The following is a 21,717-nucleotide window of genomic DNA, read 5'->3' as shown; positions in this document are numbered from 1 at the left end:
TTATGAGACTGTCCGAAAATGTATAATTGAGCTCATATATGAGATAATTTGCGAATTTTTTTATTGAGCTCCTATATAAATCAGTACACAAATACTTAATCAAGCTCATATGTGAGTATATCCACAAACTATTAGACGAGCTCATATACGATATATTTGTGAACATAAATTAGCCAACCACTATTATACTCATATTCGATTCATTTAAATAAATGACATAAAATTAACTTCGAGCTCAGTTGTTTAGAATATAAACGAATATTAAATTGAGCTCTTATCGAGTCAAACGCTAAACATCCCTAGCGTCAACATAATTTTTAATTTTTAATTTAGTTATAGTTAAGTCTTCTCAATAAAATCGATTGAATTTAATTTTACACCCTGTACTAGTTATTGGATGATTTCTTTTATATATTTGTGTTTATTCAATGGGGTGAATTTACTTTAATACATCACTAGTTAATGACTGATACATGAATGAAGTCACGTTTAATTTATTATATTGACATAAAAATTGATTAATATTTATTAATTATTGGCTTAAATGCATTAAAATCACCAACTTTCTCGTGTTTTGTATATTTAACATAAATTTTTAATTTTAGCAAAAAAATACACGATACTTTTAATTTTTGCAATTAAGACCACATTTGCATTTCTTTTGAAAAATGGTGCAGTTTTGCATCCAAAATGATGCCGAACGATGCTAGTGTTTTAATTTCAAAAATTGAAAAATCTGTGTACTTTTTTGTCAAAATTAAAAGTTTCAAAGTAAATAATAGGCTCTTAACAAAAATTAATATAATCATTTGATTGGATCAATCCGATTAATTAAATTAAACAGGCGAACAGTCTGATTCGGATTAATAATCAACTGTGGCCCCTCTATTTTGCCCTTTCTATCCGAAAACCCCCTACTTAAAAAACCATGAGTAAATCCTCTGTACTAATGGCGGCGCTCATCCACAGTCCTTATGAACGAAAATACCTCTGGCGCCATTTTTTTAGTCAACTGTCGTTTTTTTTTCAAAGATAGAGGGTAAAAAGTACAAAAAAAACTCTCCAACTTTCCCCATAAGGACAGAAAAGCCCCTAAACTTATTTTTGGCACAACTAAAAGGTTCAAAATATCCTTGTTTTTTAAAATATTTACCAATTTTACAATTATAATTTTTTTTATTCTTTTTCATCATCTTCTTTCTAATTATAATTAAAAATATAGGGACCTTTTTGAATTTTTCATTTTTTTTTAAATTTGTTTTCCGTCGAGGAGCTCCTTCTCGCCGGAACCGAACTGAGGAGTAAAGCTCCTCGTTTTGAAAAATGAGGAACATCAAAATGAGGAGCAGCAGCTCCAAAAAAAATAAAAAAATAAAATTTTTAGGTAAAAATTTAAAAAGGTCCCTGATTCAATTAGGAAAAAATGGTGAAAAAGAATAAAAAAAATTATAATTATAAAATTGGTATATGTTTTAAAAAATTAAGGGTATTTTTAACCTTTTATTTGTGCCAAAAATAAGTTTAGGGACTGTATTGTCTTTTGGGGAAACTTGGAGAGTATTTTTGTACTTTTTACCTTTTTTGGAAAAAAAAATCTAATAGTTAGACTAAAAAGACAGTGTCAGGGGTATTTTCGTCCATAAGGGCAGTGAATGAGCGCCGCCCATTCGTACAGGGAGTTTACTGATGGTTTTTGAAGTAGAAGAGGTTTCTGATAGAAAGGACAAAGTAGAGGGACCACGATTGATTATTAGCCTCTGATTCGGTTATAAGTTGGGTTTTGAAAAGAAAGGGTGTGAGCCAGGAGAAGTCAAGATGATTTGTTGGAGAGGAAGTCTTTGGTATGAAATACTTATGTTAGAATATTTATTGAATGAGATGTGTACTTACGGACCGTCCAATTATTGAGTTAAAAAGAGTCAATATTTAGGTGAAGATTACTAAGTTTAAGACTATAGGATACACATAAATAATGACAAACAATACACCCCGTTTTACAAAAAAATGTCACCTCCGTTGAAGATTCTTATGTGGATTCTTTGTTATTTCATAATGTTGGGTAAAATTATAGTTAGCTTAGAATAAATGTTCACTTGACATTGAGTCTAGTGGGACATATGACACTTCAATGTTGTTTTGGTTATAGTGATTTTTTTTGAATAAGGTCAAAAGTCAATGGATGCAAGTTATACAAAAACAAAAAAATAATCTTTTAGATTCACAAAAATATTTTAGATTTTTATTTATTTAATTAAATATAATCGGGTTAAAATTCAAATTTGAAATCTATATAAATTCTCATAAAATAAAAATGGTAACTAAATTACCTCTTAATTAAAAATTATTCTTATTAATATTTAAAAATCAAAGCAAATTGACTTGTTTAATCGATTTGATCGTAAATAAAAATTAAATTGGTTTGGTTTGGTTCTTCATTTAGAATTAAATTTTTTATCCAATTTATTTGAAACAAGAAAACTACAAAACTAAAATTTATTGGACCGGTTCATCCGTAAAAGCCGTATTATTCTTTATTTATTAGTTGGAGTATAACTATGTACTAATTTTTTAATTTATCTATTAATTAAAACTTTACATATCTATTTAAATTTTAAATATATTAACAAAGTCTAGAAAAATATATGCATGATACGTTTATTTAATTGGTGGTTAAGCCGATTGAACACATAAATAGCCAGGCACATTGGTTAGACTATTAAAACTGTAATTGTAATACATTGCTATGAATCATATTATGATGTGGTGGATTTGCATTTACTTGCATGGAAAATGTTAGGGTTATGTCTCAATATCAAAGAAGAGAAACATAAAAGTCTTACAATATACTTTGAAGTTATAGTAAAACTCTTTGTAATTACTCTTTCATGGCCAAGTTCAATGATACTTAGTTACACTATGCCCTAATGGGGTCCAAGCATTTGTTAGTTGACTTCTAATCTTGCTACTTAAATTGGTGTCTATTTTGGGGTGAAACTTGAAAGTGATTTTTCCTAGATTTTGAAATGCAATTATTTACAATGTCAGGCTCCATTTAGCAAATTTTACCATTTTGAGTAATTGGCTATGCTTGATAAATTTATTCCATTAGCCTTGAATGTGAGAAAGGGTTGTTCCATTATACGATACTTTTTTCTTTGAAACTCATTGCATAATAATGAATATTGCTAATTAGCTCAATTTTTGTATTATGGTACATATTTGCTGAACTTCAATTTTTCATTAATAGTAAATATAATAAAAACACCAATGGCAAAATTAAGAAAAGTGACGAGCGGAAAAAAAAAACTATAAAAGAAAAGTATGATGAGGAACTCCAAGATGCAAGTGAGTTGGTAATGCGTTCTCTTACCTTAAGTGAGGTTGCGGGTTCGAACCTTAAGCGAAGTAGCGGATTCGAACCGTACTCATGCAGCCATTTAAAACTTGAGGCTAGAGTTTTACCTCCCGTAAGTGACCTACCCGACTCGAGTGAGAATTAATCTGGGTGTGAAAGCTTTAAAGGTGTCGTCCTGTTCAGAACATCTCACGCTAATATCAAAAAAATATGATGAAACGATTAATTGAAAAAATAATGTTAAAGGATTAAAAAAAACTGAAAAATATCGGTGACCGACAATTATAGATGGCGGCCGCCTACCTTCTCTCTTCTTGATTCCGCCAATGAATTTCATATTAATTAAAGTTTATAAAGTTATTAGATAATTTAAAAAAAAATCATTTGATCACCCATCTTTGTCGAGACTTCATTAAAATTAAAACTATCTGAACTTCTAAAACATTTTCTTAAGATAGTTTCAGTTGCATATTTTGGGCTAAAGTAACCATGGAGTTCTAATTATCAAGCCTTTGTTTTAGGATAAAAATGAAACATGCATAATTCTTTTTAAAATAAGATTTTATTATACATATTTTGACCAAAGAGAAGATTCTTAACTTCTATTTTGATGATGCAAACATATTTGTGCATATAATAATTTTAATTCAAATGTACTCAATTTTATTATATTTAAAAAAAATCATTATAAAATTACCAGTTGATTAGTAGAGAAAGATCTCCTTTTCAATCAACTAAAATGTATTTAGTTATTTAATCTCTTAAGAGAACTTGCCAGTATTATTGGTCACCTAATCCTTAACACATAGGTTTATGTCATGGCTTGCATCTCCTACAATTATTTAGAATTAAAATAAGAGATCATAATGATTAGACTATTGTAATAGTATGTAGGTAGCTCATCAAACAGACCAACAACCAAATGGTAGAAACACGGGATAACAAAATGTTAGATCATAAGTTCAAATTCTCCTTTAAACGCTTTTTTCCTCTTCAATTATCAAATATATATATATATATATATATATTAAAATTCTAAGACATTACCCATCCTTATGTCTTTATACTTTATACTTTTTAGGCCAAATGTTGTAAAAAGGCCAAACCTTTCATAAAAATTTCACAAAAGTCCTGATCTTTTAATATTGTCGATTTTGGCTAAAAATAAATTATTCGGTTTCAGTTGTGGCCAATTTTCAATTTGATTTCAATTTGCCTATGTGGCGCCTATGTGGCATGCCAAATATTGAAAGTTCAGGATTTTTGTGAAACCAAATAATCCATTTTTGGCCAAAATTGACAAAATTGAAAGTTAAGGACTTTTGTGAAACCAAATAATCAGTTTTTGGCCAAAATCGACAAAATTAAAAGATCAGGACTTTTGTGAAACTTTTGTGAAAGGTTTGGTCTTTTTATAACATTCGGCCTACTTTTTATTTATTTAGTACTTGATCTACTTTATTTCTTTAATTAATCCCTATACTTTTAACTTTTTATTTACTTGATCCCTGTACTTTTATTTTCGTCTAAGTCTTTGTAAATTTATAATTTACTTAGTATTTTTTAAAAGTTTGATTTTTTGTTTACTTCATCGATAAACTACTACTTAAGGACTAAATCATTGCAAAATTTGATAGCAAAGCAACCAAGTAAACAAAAAGTGAAGTATAAGGACTAATTAAAGAAGTAAAGTAGATTGGAGACCAAGTTAACAAAAAATAAAAAAATATAAAGATCTGAAAATTAGTTAAGCCAAATTTTAAATCTCATTACATTATGTTGACCATTCAAGAGATTGTTTCAGGAATTGCAAAAAGAAACAATAGAAAATGATATTTTTCCTTTCCAAGTCTGTCTAAAGAGAGATCCCAAAATCAATTGCATTACAGATGCTACCATTATGCAATGCATTAAATCTTGAAGACTTTTGACCAATACAAGACCTTTAATGAAAAGTTTGTCAATGATTTTCAATGAAATTATTACGTAAACCAAATTCATAAACTCAAAATCAAATTTTAGAAAACTTTATATACTTTCTCTATTCTGATAGGTTAGATCCATAAATATAGAATAAACTGGGTTTGTATAAAAAATTCCATTCAGATTCAAATGATTTCTTTCTGAACTTACGGTAATATTTTGTCACCTATTTACTTCAAGAGTAGTAATTCGAGATGCTAGATGATTGTCTTTCATGTCTGAATAAGCTTAGAAAAGGAACACGAAATAACTCAATGTTTCCGACTTTAATACTTTTTTCTTAATTGCACATTGTAAGACAAAAGTAACGAAGCATCATGCCGGTATATATGAAACATGCAATTGTCGATAAGCATACTCTTCTTTTCCTTTTTTTCCGGAACTACAAGCAAACTCTGCCACTTAAGACCGTGATCATGATCATATAATCAATTTTGAAGAAGTATATTGCTTTAGATCCTGAAAAAATATAATTCAATAAAAAATCCCAACCAAAAGTAGGTAAACAATAGACAAGGTTTTGAAACAACATCGCCAAAGAGTGTATATGCGGGATGCTTTTCTTTTCTAAACATTTTTGTAGTTCACTCTCCAAATAACAAGGTCAATGCAGTGACAAACATCACCATCTTGCCCACGTCTACTATGGTGGATGAGATTTTCTATGTCATGATCATACTACGAAAGCGAATGATGTCTTTTCCGCTGTGAAGCATGTTAAGGCTACCGATTATTATGAGAAATTGGTCTTTTATTTAATAGAATAAATTAAAATTTTATGAAAATGTTTGATGACACTGAGATTTTTGGTACACTAACAAGATGAAGCGCATCCAAAAAATGAACCAGAGTCTATTTGGTTTTCTGTAATATTACCTTGGCTTCCTCCTCATTCCCATCCTTGATTTTGCATATCTAGATTTCTATTTAAGAAAACCATTTTCTGGAAAGAACTCGAAGTAAGAAAAAGAAAAGTATTTACAAATATAAAAAGGATACTCTATCCGCATGCCCTCACCACCTGTTGAAGAGTATAGAACTGTGCCTTGCAGATGATTCCGTGCATCAGTTGAACATGCGGTATCCTGTATACAGATAATAAGAGTAATCAAAACAAAACCAGAAATCAGAATTGCAGGAATAACAGAAAGCGAAAATTTCTCCATTCACATTTCGGACCCAAAACAGACAAGGGGGTGGTCAATAGTAAGTTGGAAAAGGCTCAAGTAACACGGGAAGTAATAAAAAATACAACCTGTCAATTTCAGAGAAAAGGAATAAATAGGAGTACCTGAAAATCAATAAATGCAACTGGCAACCCATACGTGCTTTGCATCTTCACTTTCAAAAAACCTGCATATCTGCCAGAGATAGATGGCAGAAGGGAAGTTAGATTAACTGAATTTGCATCCTCAAAATGTTATAACATGACTAAACAATGCTTACCTCATAAACACTTGAGTTAACTCTTGCTCTGTACAACTCGGACCCAGATTAGCAACAAAAAGTGTTGGACATGGCGGTGCTGATGCATTGTTCTGTCGGAACAACATTAATTGTTGGATTAGTCATACTCATATCCATAATAAGACATAAGCATGAATACAATTTCTCTAAGTTAATAAAACAAAGATATATTATGTTCATATTAAGATCATTGGCCGTTCTAGACATCGACAAGATGGAAATTACAGAAGTTCATAACAAGTGCAAGTTAAAAAGGCTTGGCCAGGCAATTCATAATATAAAGAATCTCATAACCATGACAAAAAAATTGGACAGGATAAATTTTAACACATTATGAAATTATAAGGTATCATTTCTGCAATTATTCTTCATATCAAATATGGTGTCATATTGGCAGTAGGCATTATCAAATGATAACAGATCAGGAAAAAATTTCCAGGAATTGTAATTTTTTTTTTTCTTCATTCTGATTGAATATCCTAATGTTATTTACTTCCACCTTCATTTTGAAGAACCTCAACCCTTGATCTACGACCCAAAACATTGATAAATAATTTCAGATTACGAGAGATACTAACTGCAACAACTGAAATGATACATTAGTATGTTAAAAGTTTGTGCACTGGATAATTAACTACAACAGCTGCTTATCTTAAAAAACTATAGTTTTTACATTTATTTCTTGGATATTCAGTTTGGCATTAGTATAAGGGAAGAGAGATACTAATAGTAATACACAAAATGTTTTCAAAAAAATTAGAACTAAGCCACCTACCACATTATACAAGACAATCATCAGAAACAAAAGCAACATAACAATGTAAGATGAGAAGTAAGCTTACAAAATTTATGTTTGCCTTCTCACTTTTAGCCCTGCCATCAAAGCTTCCATGACTGCATGATTTAAGAAACAAAACAGTACTTAAAACAGTTTACATAGATAAGAGAAAAAAGTTACAAAAAGGTGGATACTATACTCCCACTTCAGGAAACTGGACATGCAGTAAGTGCATTTACTAAATCCCTTGACCTTTCAGCTAGAAGTAATCAATTAAAGTTAACAAGTGTGCTAATCAAGCTAGATTAGTCCACTTCCAAATAAAGATTGTGCTAAGTAGTGCAGATGACCTTTGTGCAGATGGATATTCATTCGTGTTGTGAGCAGAATTACCCATTCCAGGCAAGTGAACGCTGCCAAAACCTGCTAGTGCCCAAGCGTGCAAAACGTGCAATGTGAGCTTTAAGAAGAATGTGTTCTCCACGTGACTAAGCAATCGATTCCAAGAAAAACATTGGAAACAATAAACACACAACTAAATAAACAGTGAGTGTACAAAGACAACTCGATAAAATGACCCTCAAAAACAAAGAGGAGAAAAAAATAAAATGCCAAAGCGGAATAGCCTTGCAACCTAAAATAATATAAGCAACCTTACCTGAATCAAGAGTTCCATCTGGGATACAAGGGGAAGCTTTAGGTTTCTTATCCGAACCAAGCCATTCATCATCTATTCATCAAAACCATCAAGCGTACAAAAATGCAGTCTCAAGTAAGTTAAAAACATTACTACCAGCTATTAATCTTAACAAAAAGATCACAATAATAAAAAAAGACTACAAACCCGATCTCGAACGCTTAGATCTTGAATTAGACTTTGCAAGATCTATATAGAGGGTTGAGCCTTTCTCAAGATCAAAAACCATGTTCTGCAAGCAAAAACATAACTTCATTTTTTATTTTGAATTTCCATAAATTTTTTAAAAATATTATAATTTCCTTTGTTAAATGTAGGGTCGTTGTAACTAAATATCCCCACCTTCAATGTTTTTCTCGATTTAAGCACAATCAAAAAATTGTCAAACCTTTTCAAACTTTTTATCCTATAGCCCAGCTGCCATTTTATGCGATATTTTCCATAAAAACAAAGTCGTTTTGGCCGTTTGAATGACCAAAACGACATCGTATAATGCACTTAGGCTATATATGCCACAAAAATGAAAGGTTAGGATATATGGTGCCATGTTTTGTTTCGATTGCGCTTAAATAAAACGTGAAAGATGAGGATATTCTATGACAATAGCCCTTATATTTTATAAATGCCAAATTGATAGTCTCTAATATTTTTTTGTTAATAATTTTGTCTCAATCATTCTAAGCATTAACATATATCACATTCAATGTGCAGCTGATGAAAATGAACAAAATGAGCAGTTCTTACATTTAGGGCATGCATAGCCGCAACAGCAGACGGCTGATCTCTAAATGTAGCAAAAGCAAACGCCTGCAAAACACAAAATAATTTTATCAATCAATAATCCAACGGTTATAAGGCATAAATTAAGAGATAAAATTAGCGTACCTGAGAAGTTTGAGTCGGATTGCGTAGATGAGAAGATTCAAAACCAGGAAATTCACGGAATAAATTGTAAATTTCACGAGGCACTACATCTTCTGGTAGACCGGCAACGAAGAGTGTTCGGACGGGATAATGACTGGCGTAGGGGTCGTAGGGCGGAGCGTACGTGGCGAAAGGTGGTGGTTGTGGAATATATGGTGCCGGTGGAGGTGGAGCGGCGACATGAGGAGGAGGATAATATGCGGTGGGGTAGTAACCGGGCGGTGGCGGTTGGTGAGGTGGTGGAGGGTAATATGCAGCGGACGCCATGTTTTCGTCCATCGATTGAAACAAGCCCTAGAAACGATTGAAAATTGAGATGGCAAATTAAGTAAATAGAATAGAAGTCCTAATGTTTGTGTTATTTTTTCCCCAAAATTTATAATTTCATAATTTTTTTTAATTCTTCAATATTTCAGTTTTACATAATATAAAATATTCTTTATTTAATAGTAATTTTTTTATATTATGGAAATTATTGAAATTAGCTCGGCCATAACAAGTGGACTAAACTGCAGTAATTTTATGGAAAGAAAATAATATTGATATATCATATAAGCTAAGTAGTACGGACATGGACACAGAAAAATAAAATATTTAAACATTACATATCGAAAAATGTTATTTTAGATTTTTCATACTAAAAATGATGTTTTGTATCTGAAACACCACATGTCCAACACGTTTCTAAAATAAAAACCGTCAATTGAATTAAGTGTAGGTGTTATTTAGGATATAAATTTAAAAAGCATATTTATATATAATTGGATTTTTGATTTTAAGCATGCTCTCTTTTACAAATTAATATAAGTAATTTGATCATTAATAAAATTATTTTAAAAAATAAAAAAAAAATTCATAGTAGCATTGTCAAAAGTAATTACACTTTTTTATGGAAAAAAGTAATTAACCTTAGTAATACATTTACGCTGATCATTGTTACTATAATATAGTACATTTATGATCTAACATTAATAATTTCAAGAAAAAAGTGATGTGATGATAATATGAATATAAAAGATGTTCTATAAATTAATGACAACAATAAGGCAAATAGTTGATTAAGAATTGTCAAAATCAACAGTAAATTGGAACTAATATAAATATTGACCCCATTTTAACAAGAGTGGTAATCTAAATGTAAACTACTTGTTCAAATTTTAACAAGAGTAGTGATCATTTCAAATAAAAAAAAAAACAATAGTAATCCCAATGTGGTGTATTTATTTATATAGCATAATAGTGTAAGGATTGTATAAATTACTTCAAATGCTGGATGCTTATTAATCTTGTTCAGGAGAAATTATACTGGTGTACTTTATTCAATCAACCTTCGGATGTAATTGTTTTATTTATTTAGTATTTCTGATTATGTTAAATAAAGTTGGCTACATGCTTCATGGACAGTTCTTTTTGACAATGCGGCCTTTTCCGTTCCAACAAGATGGACAAAATATTGAACTAGTAGCCATAAATTCGACAGTACACATCGCTTATTGACAATAAAAAGAATTCACAAAACGCAGGCATATTATTAGCAGAGGCTAGCAGCGCATTTCTGAAAGTGTCTGCCTAGTTAACTTAAACAAATCCTTATCTATAAGTCGTGCACTTGTTAAGTACAATCCTCGAGCAGTTTCTACACATCAAACCTGCTCAAACCAGGTTTAGTACACTTGCATAACCATCATCCAATCACCATAAACAGTTTCTAACATGTCGCGCGATTGCACGATCAAAATTTACTACATTAAAATATGCAATCACATGAAAGACATTTCAAATTTTCAATAACTTAAAACTCCAATGTTAAATTTTTCAACTCATATAAACACCAATGAGTAAAACTCTGGCTGACTGATATACTGTAGCATATCAACAAAATTTAACCCAAATTTTGGAGCTAAACGACGGTTCAACCAAGTCGTCACACACAAAGGCCATCAATTTTCCAGCAAGAGCTAGTTTAGCATTACACAATTGCAGGGCAACATATAGAGTTACCAGAGAACAAGTAGTTCCTAAAGGTAGTTTTCACATTACACAAGAGGGGGGTATTGCTTAGCTTGCTGGCGTACCCTTTTCTTGTACTCCGTAAGATCCTGCATTAAGTAAAGTTCACGCACATTAGATATCGGCGAGAAATAAATACATTTCAAGGGCATTCATCAAATAAAAATAACAAAATTCTCTAAGAATTTAAAGACACACTAGCTTTCTCCACACGACGGAACCTGCTACAAGGCTACCAGCTTAGCAAAAAATTTAAGATAGCAAAAGCAATTTTCAGATTATTTGTACTAATGTACTATTTCATTGTCCATATACCGTATAGAAAATAATCAAACATCTTCGACCATTTCAACTTAAGAAAAGCTAAATTTTTTATTTACAACATTAAAGCCTTCGCTGCTTACCTATTGATATCATGATCACTGAAACAAAGATCTAAAAATTACAAAATGTACTTCATATACAATAGCATTCCAAATGAAATGATAAAATAACCCTAGAGGTCAGCATACCTGAATAAATAGATGATAACCTTCAGTTTGAGCAGGATCAGCAGGATTTGGCTGGTCCAGCAGATCCTGTATACCAACTAAAATTTGCTTCACAGTGATGGCTGGTCTCCACCCCTACATGTATAAAAACATGCTTAGCAAACCAGGTAAATATGCAATTCCACAACACATTTATTCCAAGAAACTAGAAACATTACTTAAAAGTTAAAAGCAAGCTAGGATGCTTACACTATCCTCATTAAGGATTGACAAGCAGACAGTTCCTGATGGGTAGACATTAGGATGAAAGAAACCTTGAGGAAATTTACATTTTGGTGGCTTGCTGGGATAGTCTTCACTGAAGTGCAGCGTAAGCGGAAAGAAACCACCCTCCCAATCAGTCTACAGCGCCATTAAAAATATAGTAAACATATACAATATTTTTCCTTAGGAAAAGGACAGCATGTCAAAACAAAACCAATATTTTATTTCATCTATAATTCATATCCACTATTTTTTAGAGAAGTATAGCATGAGATCAACAGACTACCGTAGCATACAAACTAAACATGACTTGAAGCCTTATACTTAAAATGCACCTGGAAATGAGTGGGACGACGAGAGAGACACATCATAAGTACAAAAATGTAAGTCCTCAAAACTTTTTCACAAAGTCGCACTACAGCTAAAATCCTAAACTTATAGCCATGGAAATTAAATTCTCTTATGCAAATTTCTTAACTTCCCTGATCCTCTCTTCTATCTAGCATAATAAAGCATTGATTCAATAAATAGAGAGCCTAGAGAAGAGCAGCACCTCCTATACATAAGTATTGTTGTGATTTAAAAACATCAGGTACAACTCCTTGCCTTTCATACGCAGATAGCTGATTTGTATTGTATAAGAATACGAAAAACAGCAGAACAAGCTCAGCTATGCAACACAGAGGTAAATTAATAAAGGGAGGCAACAAACTTATCAAGATGACTCAGAAAGCAGGCAAGCAGCCACTGAGTTTTCAGCATATATCTGCTTTAAGGAGATCCATTTCCTAAAAGAAATAGAGAGCAATTACTAACATAAGTGGATGATGCGCGAAAAAATGAAACTTGCAAGTTGTAACCACTACCCATGCTAGTATGCTACTAGCATAAAAAAAAGATAAGCAAACACAAAACCTTAGTTTAATCTTTCCCACATCCATAACTGCCTCAAGTTACCAGTTGATACTTGATACAGATCTCCCTGTGAACTATCCCTATCTATAATTGTCAGTCTCAAATAGACCCATTTGCAAGTTATAAGCGGGTAAAGAGAGGAGAAGAGTGAGAGGGGAACCTAACGAAGAAGAAATTCACTGGTTTTTGATTTGCAAAAGCATCAATCTCAAGAAAAGGGGAAAAGCATGCCATTAATCTAATAAGAAAAAGAAGAACATGCACGAGATCAAAGAACATCAACTGCACAAGACATCTCCAGCAAATACTGTGACTGTCAGTGAGTTATCAAAAAGCTTGATAGTTGATACAGACATCTTAAAGGTTAAAAAACTTCTAGAAGGATTTATCATCTTAAGCAACCAACCGGAGAAGATTGAGTGCAGACCAATGCATGATGGCAAGAGCTATAAAAACTAGTGCATCTCACATGCTCTTGTGCTGTTGGACTACAAATTTATACCATAATAAAGTTCTCGTCACTTAATAGAATAATCCATGATCCAACCAAAACAAGCCTCAACAACCAGGACTTCAATAACCCAGAAACATTTAATAATAAAGACTTGTAGTGTCACAATGATTGACTTTTGGCATCTCTAATCAGTGAAGAGAGCTTTTAGATATGTTCATAGCAATCTCTTGTCCAAAATTCTGGGGGGGAAATTCATTCAAGCAACTCAAAGTCAAAGTCAGCCACTCAAGGAACACTAATACAAAGCCAACAATTCAAGCAAAAAGTTAGGACCTTAATGCACCCCTTCAAATAAGGGGCGAGAAAACCACAAGGCATAAAAACAGCTACATGATCCAATCCAACATTACTAATTCTTTAGTATAAGCTATAACTATCAAACTGTTCAATACAAACAAATGAACCAACCTAGTAACGAAATTATCGCAACAAATATAAATACAATTTTTGAAACTCCTATTGCAGCATTCAAGGAATTCAACTAAAAAAATGAAACTTTACCGGTTTACCCCTCTAAATTACTAGCCTAAGGACAAAGTCTCAGACGAGACGTTCCTAACGTTTGCAGAGAACATCTATTACAGGTAATCATATATTAACACGATGAAACGTATACAAGCTTAATCACCAAGTACCAAGCGTATCAAAGATTAATAAGGATAAAAATAAAATATGAAAAATCCTTGGTACAAAATAATAGATAAAAAAATTACTTACACTAGCTTTCCCAGGTATAGTACAATGCCACGCCATCAAATTCACCGTCCCATCCGGCAGCGTTTCAGGCTTCGCCACAAAACCCTAATTCCCAAAAATTATAAAAAAACACACAAATGTTAGAAAAACACATCAAAACCAAAATCACCCTAAACAAAAACAACTTCCATCCCAAAAACAAACAAAAAACACGAATCAATAAAACTGTACGGACATGAGGATGGTTTTTCCGCCAAGCCTTCCGCTCCTCAGCAAGACGACCTCTAGCTATTCCTCCCGACATTGCTTCTCTATATGCGAGTACTCAGTAGTTATACAGTGTCGTCTCTCTTTGAATTTCTCTACAGAATCAACAAATGAAAAATTACGATTATAATTTATATATATATATATATACAGAGAGAGAGAGCAGAGTTAAATTTCTTTTTCCGATTAATTTTTTCTTAGTCGTCGACTACAATGTTTTTTAGATAAACGATTCTCTTATTTCCGAAACTACCCCTGGACTTCACGATCCAACGATCCGGAGTTTATCAGCTTATCGGGTTGTGCAGTTGGATTAAGGGTGCGTTTGGAATTAAAGTTTGAAAAATCATTATTCTAAAAAGATAATACTACTTAACCCCACTTTTCAATTTAATCCAACTTGTTGTATCGTTTGACATGTCAGGTTATCAATTTAAAAAAAATTAAAATAATATATTTTTAGATAGAAATTAAGCAATTAAAAATATGTCACATAAGATGGTACAATAATTAGATTAAAATAAATTGATTAAAGAGTATTTTCCATTCTAAAAAGTATTAAATAAATAAAAATGATTATGTTAAAAAATATCATTTTTAAATAATAAAAAATCAACTAACCGGTTTAACTTTTTAACAGAATTAGTAGTAAATATTAAATTTAAATACGTCTTTATATGGTCTGTAGAATTATATTTTTGTCATTATTATTTTTTTCTTGGGAAATAAATACAGAAAAATTGCATGGATCAATGACTCTTTAGAGCAAATATCCTATCATGAAAATCCACAGATTAAATTACAAATAAGGCTCGTAAATAATCTAAATAAAATAAATATATATATGTTGAAATTTATATTTCAATTTAAAGTTTTATGCTCCATATTTTAAATGTTTATTAAAAAAATAAAGTCAAATGATTCTTTTTTTATTATTATTTTTAATTGGCGTGAAAACCACGCCAACTACATAACTAGTCACGTGAAGAATTATTATTTTATAGTAGTAGTATGTTATATTTTTTTTTCTCAAAGGTATAGTATGTTATATTTCAATTTGGACTTTTGGAGGTTTTGAAGTGATAATCAGCCTCAATTGGTCCACTATTACTCTATACTTATCTATAATTTCAAGTTGGGCTATATCTTCCGATTAACTGTTTTTGAGGTGGATATGAACCGACTTGAACCGTAAACCAGCCTATAATAGGTCCAGCCAAATTTTGTATCGAGTTTAAACTGATCCAGAACCGGACAGATGTCTGTTCCGGACTAGTTTTAATATTTTTTAAATCGTAAACTGATGGTTTCGAACCGAAACTCCCATTGATCTAGATACATTATATTATAAACACAAATTAAGCACATCTAGATTGAATTAAATTTCTGATTAATCCGTGAAAAATATACTTAAAAATGTTTATTAATTATACTAATAGGTTGGTTTATTATTTCTCATTCAATAAATTTATTCATCACTTATAAAATAAACAAGATTACTATAGAAGAGTTGTGAATATTATTTTAGTTCATAGTTCTAAGATGACTAAACATATTTTTAGGGCTGTGCATCGCAAAATCTCAAAACCAATCGGTTTTTTTGACATTTAAAAACCGAACCAAACCGAACCAAAATAAAGGAGATATTTTGGTTCGGTTGGGTCGGTAACCGAATATATATTATATTTGTTAAAATAGAACAAAATTTCACTTTGCTTCAGTGGAGCTGAGCGTGGTGGAGGATCTGGTGGTCACTTGTTCGATCTTTGAATGGACATGTACTTGTCTTTCTTTTTAAAGCTGAAGAATAGTGCTTTTTTGCCACTTCTTGTGCTTCATTCATAAAAAAAAATCAGGGTAACTTGCATATCCATACTTAGGGGAATAGCAATTTTAGCAACTTGATTCTCTTTAAATTATACTTATGTACTGCAGCCCTGAGAGATTATCTTTGTAATCGTAATATTTAATTTTTGTAATACGGCGGCGGAGTGTCATATTCCACATGGCTAAAAGGGGGCAAATATGCGCTTATGCTTTTAGACGGGAGCAAAAATATGTGCTTATGGTTTACGGCGGGAGCAAATAGGCTCTTTATGAATTTTCGATCTCAATTAAACCCTTAACGTTTCAAAATCAGCACATTCAAGCCCCTTTGTCTAATATCGTTAATGAAACGCTCGATGTTATTACTTCATGCTTACGTGGAATGTTCGTGTCATTTAATATCTCATATAATATGTTTCACATGTCCTGCTCATTTTTTAGTTCAAAAAACATTTTTATTTTTTTAGATAAAATTTTAGAGATCTTGTCACGACCCGAAATCTCGAGCCAAGACTGGCGCTAGGGAATGTGAGTGATAGCTCCGAAACCCGTAGCAAGCCTAGAACCACTCTAATTTTTTCGCGGAACATGTACACAACAATCATACAAACACGTAATAAGAAATACACGTTTGCAAACACAATATTATACCACGTATAACACATTGTCAATACAATAAACGATATTTTAATAGTGGTTGTTCAACTTCCGCAACTCATCTGTACTAGCTCATCTATCGATCTATACAAAAACTGTTAACATAAACAACATCAAAACGATCATACTATAAAGCGTAGCCTAGCCACCGACATACGCATGTTAGCAGGTATAAACATACACTAGATATTTAAAATTCTGCTACACTAGGCCACAAATGGTCACCATATATTACTGCAGCTCTAAGGAACGCCATACTTGGTACAAGCCAAGGGACTTCCGGCACAAAAGAGGATATCTGTCTGATCTGACTCTAATCACCTGAAAGGGGTAAACATCAACGGGGTCAGACTATGCTGAGTGAGATTACATATCACTAACGGTATTATAATAACATCGCATTTGAACAATTATTTATACAATATATATAATATAAGTCAAGCATTTGATCCGATCGAAAATCTAATATTATAACAATCCTAACTAGGTATTTCCTAGTATTCACAAGCAATAACAATTTCTTAATCCTGATGGTAGGTTACGGGATAGTTCAACCAAGTCAACCAATACCATCTGGTACAGTCTCGGGATAGTTCAAATAAGGTGACTCGTACCATCACTCAAATCCAACGATCGATATGAGTCCCGGGATAGTTCGACCAAGGTGACTTGATAGATACAGGCCGCGGGATAGTTCCACCGAGCCGACCCTTGTATCTCACACAAAAAAGTTAGTATAATTCTATTTGCTAAGACTTACCCGAAACTGGTGATCACACAGCCTATTGACACCCAATAGATAGTTATTTTCTCGGATCGCACATCAGATTCTTATACTTAAAACAATCAATCAACGATATACTATACTAATCAAATCATATAGTACGCGATGTATGCGATAATACTATTTATAATATATCAAATAGCTTTTACGAATAATACATGAAAGTAAATGTAACTCACTGTGATCGCTATCCAAATCACGCAAGTTCTACACATCGTTCGATCCCTTAGCTATTCCAGCTCGTCGGTCTAGTAGCTCGTTGATACGTCTGTTACCTATTCCAAACACACACACGTTTAATTTATACATGTCATCCGAATATTAAAACCCTAATCGCAACTTAAACCAATACCATCTTGTTCTTTGATTCTTAACCTCGATAAATTCTTAATAAATACCCTTATACTTAGCCGATGTAGTTGTCGTATTCATCTTATCGATTATCAATTACTTATTACCTTCATTCCAAAACTTTAACTATGAACATCGTGTTTTATGTCCAAATTTTGTGATTTCGGAGTCCGAGTGTCAAAATCAAGTTAAAATACATCGTACGGCTCTCGGGATGGAATTCCCGTGACGAAATAGGCTTGGCACGTCGTGTCAAGCTTTCCTCACTTTGTGATTATGATTCCTCACGTCGTGAGGACGTCGTGAGGGACCTCAAAACGGACTAAAAGTCCGTTCCGACGTGATTCCGACCTCCGGAAAACCCTTAAATCCATTATGTCATGGTTCCACATTATTTTAACACTAACCCCATCTCAAAATCCATCACAAACGACAAAAATAACATGTTTCCGACGTGTTCGATTTGACCGTAACAACGTAACATCAAAACAGCCCATAACTCTCAATTTCAGAAATCAAAACATCAAACTTACCTTGATTTGATGCTTGTATTTGATAGAGGATTGAATTCTTAATCCAACGGCGTGAGAATCACTCGATTCCGTCAAGAAATGAAAAACCCGTAGTGATCGCTCTAAACCTTAGTCAATCTGTTTTGTCTTATTCTCTGAGAATATGAACTTCATTCATATGCTTATAATATATATATATATATATATATATATATATATATATATATATATATATATATATATATATATATATATATATATGTATACTTAGGCCAATTTGCTTACTTGATCCTTCATCTTTAGCTTTTAAACAACTAACCTTTATATCTTTTCTTTGGTACGTTTTAGTCCATCGATCACTTAACCGTTTTAGCTCGATATACTTACGTATTATTTATATCCAATAAATAATACTACTCTGACATCTTATTAATTTATATTCCGACAGATCCTTCTAATTTATTCTCGGCTAAAATACTTAAATTTCAATCCGAGACATAAATTTTACTTTTCCTATTTTCTCGTTCATTTCTTTTAATATCATAATTTCCCACTTTACCCAATGCCGATATCCAAATTTTCTTATTCAAATCCTTAAACATATATGTCCTACTCACTATCATCTTTTTCTTTAATATCCAATTTTTTTTATATATTTTTGCAACTCTGGTCCCTCTCTACAGGACACGTTGCACTAAACAACACCTGAATTTACAGGGTATTACAGATCTTTTCAAACTTTTTTCATGTGGGGGCTTCAGATGAATGGTGCACATAGTTGTTTCTTACAAACAACACTTATGTCCGTTGTCTGTTTTGAACTCAGCTGGATTTGAACAGACATACGTATGATGTGTTTGTTAGTTCAAACCTAGCTAGATTCGAAGCGACGAACAGAGATGGTTGTAAAATGATGCGACAGAGGTAAAAAGACGTGGTAAATACGGTGGACAACCAACAAAAGAAAGGAGAAGTGTTAATGAGAATATATAATATGAAAAAGGGCTACAAAGGTGTAACACCCCGCATTTTTCTAACTTCTTCTGTTAAGCCTAAACGGTACCTTGGGTTCGTTTGAGTGGTTCGACCACTTAGATGCGCGTTTCGAAGGTTCCAAACCTTTTAAAATGTGTTTTAAGATGTATTAGAAGTAATCTCAGAGTTTGAAACGTTTTCGATTTCAATTTCAAAATCTCAAATTTTCATCGGAGGCAGTAGCATTTCGCGGGCGCGATTCATGTATCGCGGGCGCGAAGGAGGTGTAGCGGGCGCGACGCGTGCACTGTTCAGTTTGCTGATTTCTATTTAAACTCACCTTAACTCGACCTAAATCAGATTTTAAACACTTTTAACTTCTCTAAAAACTCTAATTCGGCTGAGGCTCTATCTTAGGTCATTCCTCCATCCTTTCATCTCAATTTTGATTCTTGGTAAGTGTTCCTAATCATTCCTTTGTGATTTCATCTATAGTTCATCAATTCTAGGAGTTCTAAATCCTATAGCCTACATGTGTATGATTGTAGGCTGATTTGGGTTGGTTGATTTCTGAGTTTTATTGCTCTTAGTCCAATAAAGAGGTATGTGGTTCATTTCCCTTCCTTATGTGGTGTAGAGATTGCTAGATTGTTGTATGAATAAATACTTTGGGTGGTTTGATTGTATTTTCTATATTGCTTTGAATTATAAATTCTGAGAATCCTAATTTGATGTTATATTAGTCTCTTGGATTTCATTTGTACCTTGGGTGATTTGGTTTTAATGTTACAATTGATAGACTTATCGAATTGCTAAAGATTTTGACTTATAAACTGTTTTTGATGGTTATTTAAAATCTGGAAATTTCTTAAAAGCTAATCTTAGGTTGTTTAGACATCAAACGTACATTGGGTGTGTTGGGAGAATCTTGTGAATGGATTTTAGTATCGTTAGATTAATGCCTTTGAGATAAAAATTATGTTTTATGATTAAACTAAAATCTGGAAATTTCAAAGTAATGGATCATGGGGTATTAGATGCTAAACAATACATTGGGTGATTTTGAGAAATCGTTTAAATGGAATAGCGTATAGTTTGGTTAACATTTTTGAATTTAAACTCGGTTTTGAACTTATTACTAAGGGCTGGAAATTGTTTAGAAGATGGGTTAAAATTTGTTAAAAGAATGATTAGATTATCTTAGGATGTGAATTGACTTGAATTAAATAATATAAGGCATACAAGGCATTATATGTCATTAGGGATTCAGTTGAACTATTTTAACTTCAAGTTGATACTTAAAGGATGTTGTATCTTATTGATTTCTATTTGAGGTGATATATTTAAATGTACTTGGGGTGCTACTTGCTAAGTGTTAGCAAGCTTAATTGTTTATGGCATTATTAAGTTACGGCGTGAGTTTTTATTTAAAAATTGACTTTTGTTTCATTTAAGGTTTGATTAAAGACTTTGGTTTTAAACTTGGTTTATGGTTGGGTCGGGTTAGACGTGGTCTCCCGACATATTGTGTTAAGCTATACTGCAGTAAGGCTAACACACTACTTTGAGAACTGTTATTGTTTTGAAAGATTATTTAAGTATTTAAGACTTTGGTTTCGTTTTCAAAAATAAGAACTCATCTAAACTGAACTTGCCTTATTTGTTAATTAGTTGTATGGATACTTGGTGGAATTTTGATTACCTTGTTTGATTTTTGGTTGCATTGTGAAATGCTAGTCCTATGTGGAGTCTAGTATTTTTAGAGTTAGGGGTTGTTCGGATTTTGACTTATATAATGTTTTAGACCCGTCGACTGCTCGTACTTCGGAGTCTACGCAGGGTTAGCTATTTGCCAAGATTCACGTGGATAAGCAAGCAGTGAGTTTGTAGTGTTATTTACCGCTTTATTAAGTACCGTGCATTATTTTAGTATATCAAATGTTTGTGAACTGTTTTAAGAATTATGGATCTGGATTGAAACGAGCTACTCGATAGGCTTGTATCGAGACTGTGTGCACCGGTAAGTATTTTGGGATTGGCTGACCAATGTCTAGCCTACTTTGGGAATTGATGAGGATTTGTTCCCATCTACTTTGGGATTTCATTTTAATACTGTTTTCCATAATTAAGTATATATATTAGTAAAAGGATTTGTTTTAAGGGTTTTAAATTTAATAAATGTAAATAGCATTATGAACTCATCTCAGTATATATGATCCCGTTGTTTTCCAAACTTTCCAGGTTTATGAT

The 21,717-nt window shown here is 32.3% G+C and overlaps 2 protein-coding genes across 4 annotated transcripts; both read right to left on the bottom strand.

Annotated features, from left to right (window-relative positions):
* Window positions 1-5,422: 5,422 nt before the first annotated feature.
* Window positions 5,423-9,551, bottom strand: LOC126657637 (U1 small nuclear ribonucleoprotein A). 3 transcript variants are annotated; one of them, XM_050352350.2, is made up of 11 exons: window positions 9,166-9,550; window positions 9,025-9,087; window positions 8,428-8,512; window positions 8,242-8,313; window positions 7,934-8,009; window positions 7,648-7,699; window positions 6,785-6,876; window positions 6,630-6,699; window positions 6,338-6,423; window positions 6,215-6,253; window positions 5,423-5,797 (listed from the first exon to the last, which is right to left on the bottom strand). In XM_050352350.2, exons 1-11 carry the CDS (start codon window positions 9,481-9,483, stop codon window positions 5,791-5,793), a joined length of 960 nt encoding a protein of 319 aa, XP_050208307.1. In that variant the 5' UTR covers window positions 9,484-9,550; the 3' UTR covers window positions 5,423-5,790. The 3 variants fall into 3 exon arrangements, with proteins under 3 accessions (XP_050208307.1, XP_050208305.1, XP_050208306.1); XM_050352348.2 differs by lacking the exon at window positions 5,423-5,797 and adding an exon at window positions 5,812-6,043 and having other exon boundaries at window positions 9,166-9,551; XM_050352349.2 differs by lacking the exon at window positions 5,423-5,797 and adding an exon at window positions 5,812-6,043 and having other exon boundaries at window positions 7,934-8,006.
* A 1,408-nt stretch (window positions 9,552-10,959) lies between these two features.
* Window positions 10,960-14,543, bottom strand: LOC126655224 (SUMO-conjugating enzyme SCE1). Its single transcript, XM_050349292.2, has 5 exons — window positions 14,330-14,543; window positions 14,116-14,199; window positions 11,955-12,107; window positions 11,727-11,840; window positions 10,960-11,303 (listed from the first exon to the last, which is right to left on the bottom strand). Exons 1-5 carry the CDS (start codon window positions 14,396-14,398, stop codon window positions 11,241-11,243), a joined length of 483 nt encoding a protein of 160 aa, XP_050205249.1. The 5' UTR covers window positions 14,399-14,543; the 3' UTR covers window positions 10,960-11,240.
* Window positions 14,544-21,717: the final 7,174 nt, after the last annotated feature.

The sequence above is a fragment of the Mercurialis annua genome, linkage group LG7, assembly GCF_937616625.2.
Source record: "Mercurialis annua linkage group LG7, ddMerAnnu1.2, whole genome shotgun sequence".
In the NCBI taxonomy this organism is placed as follows: Eukaryota; Viridiplantae; Streptophyta; class Magnoliopsida; order Malpighiales; family Euphorbiaceae; genus Mercurialis; species Mercurialis annua.
This window is presented reverse-complemented; position numbering and strand designations above follow the sequence as displayed.

Excerpts from the sequence above, each read along its gene's own strand:
- LOC126655224 (XM_050349292.2), bottom strand. The coding sequence starts at position 14,398 with ATGTCGGGAGGAATAGCTAGAGGTCGTCTTGCTGAGGAGCGGAAGGCT. Across the intron at positions 14,200-14,329 it reads GGCGGAAAAACCATCCTCAT|GGTTTTGTGGCGAAGCCTGA; the intron begins GTCCGTACAGTT and ends TTTGGGAATTAG. Across the intron at positions 11,841-11,954 it reads CAATCCTTAATGAGGATAGT|GGGTGGAGACCAGCCATCAC; the intron begins GTAAGCATCCTA and ends TTATACATGTAG.
- LOC126657637 (XM_050352348.2), bottom strand. The coding sequence starts at position 9,483 with ATGGACGAAAACATGGCGTCCGCTGCATATTACCCTCCACCACCTCAC. Across the intron at positions 9,088-9,165 it reads ATCCGACTCAAACTTCTCAG|GCGTTTGCTTTTGCTACATT; the intron begins GTACGCTAATTT and ends TGTGTTTTGCAG. Across the intron at positions 8,314-8,427 it reads ATCTAAGCGTTCGAGATCGG|ATGATGAATGGCTTGGTTCG; the intron begins GTTTGTAGTCTT and ends TTTGATGAATAG.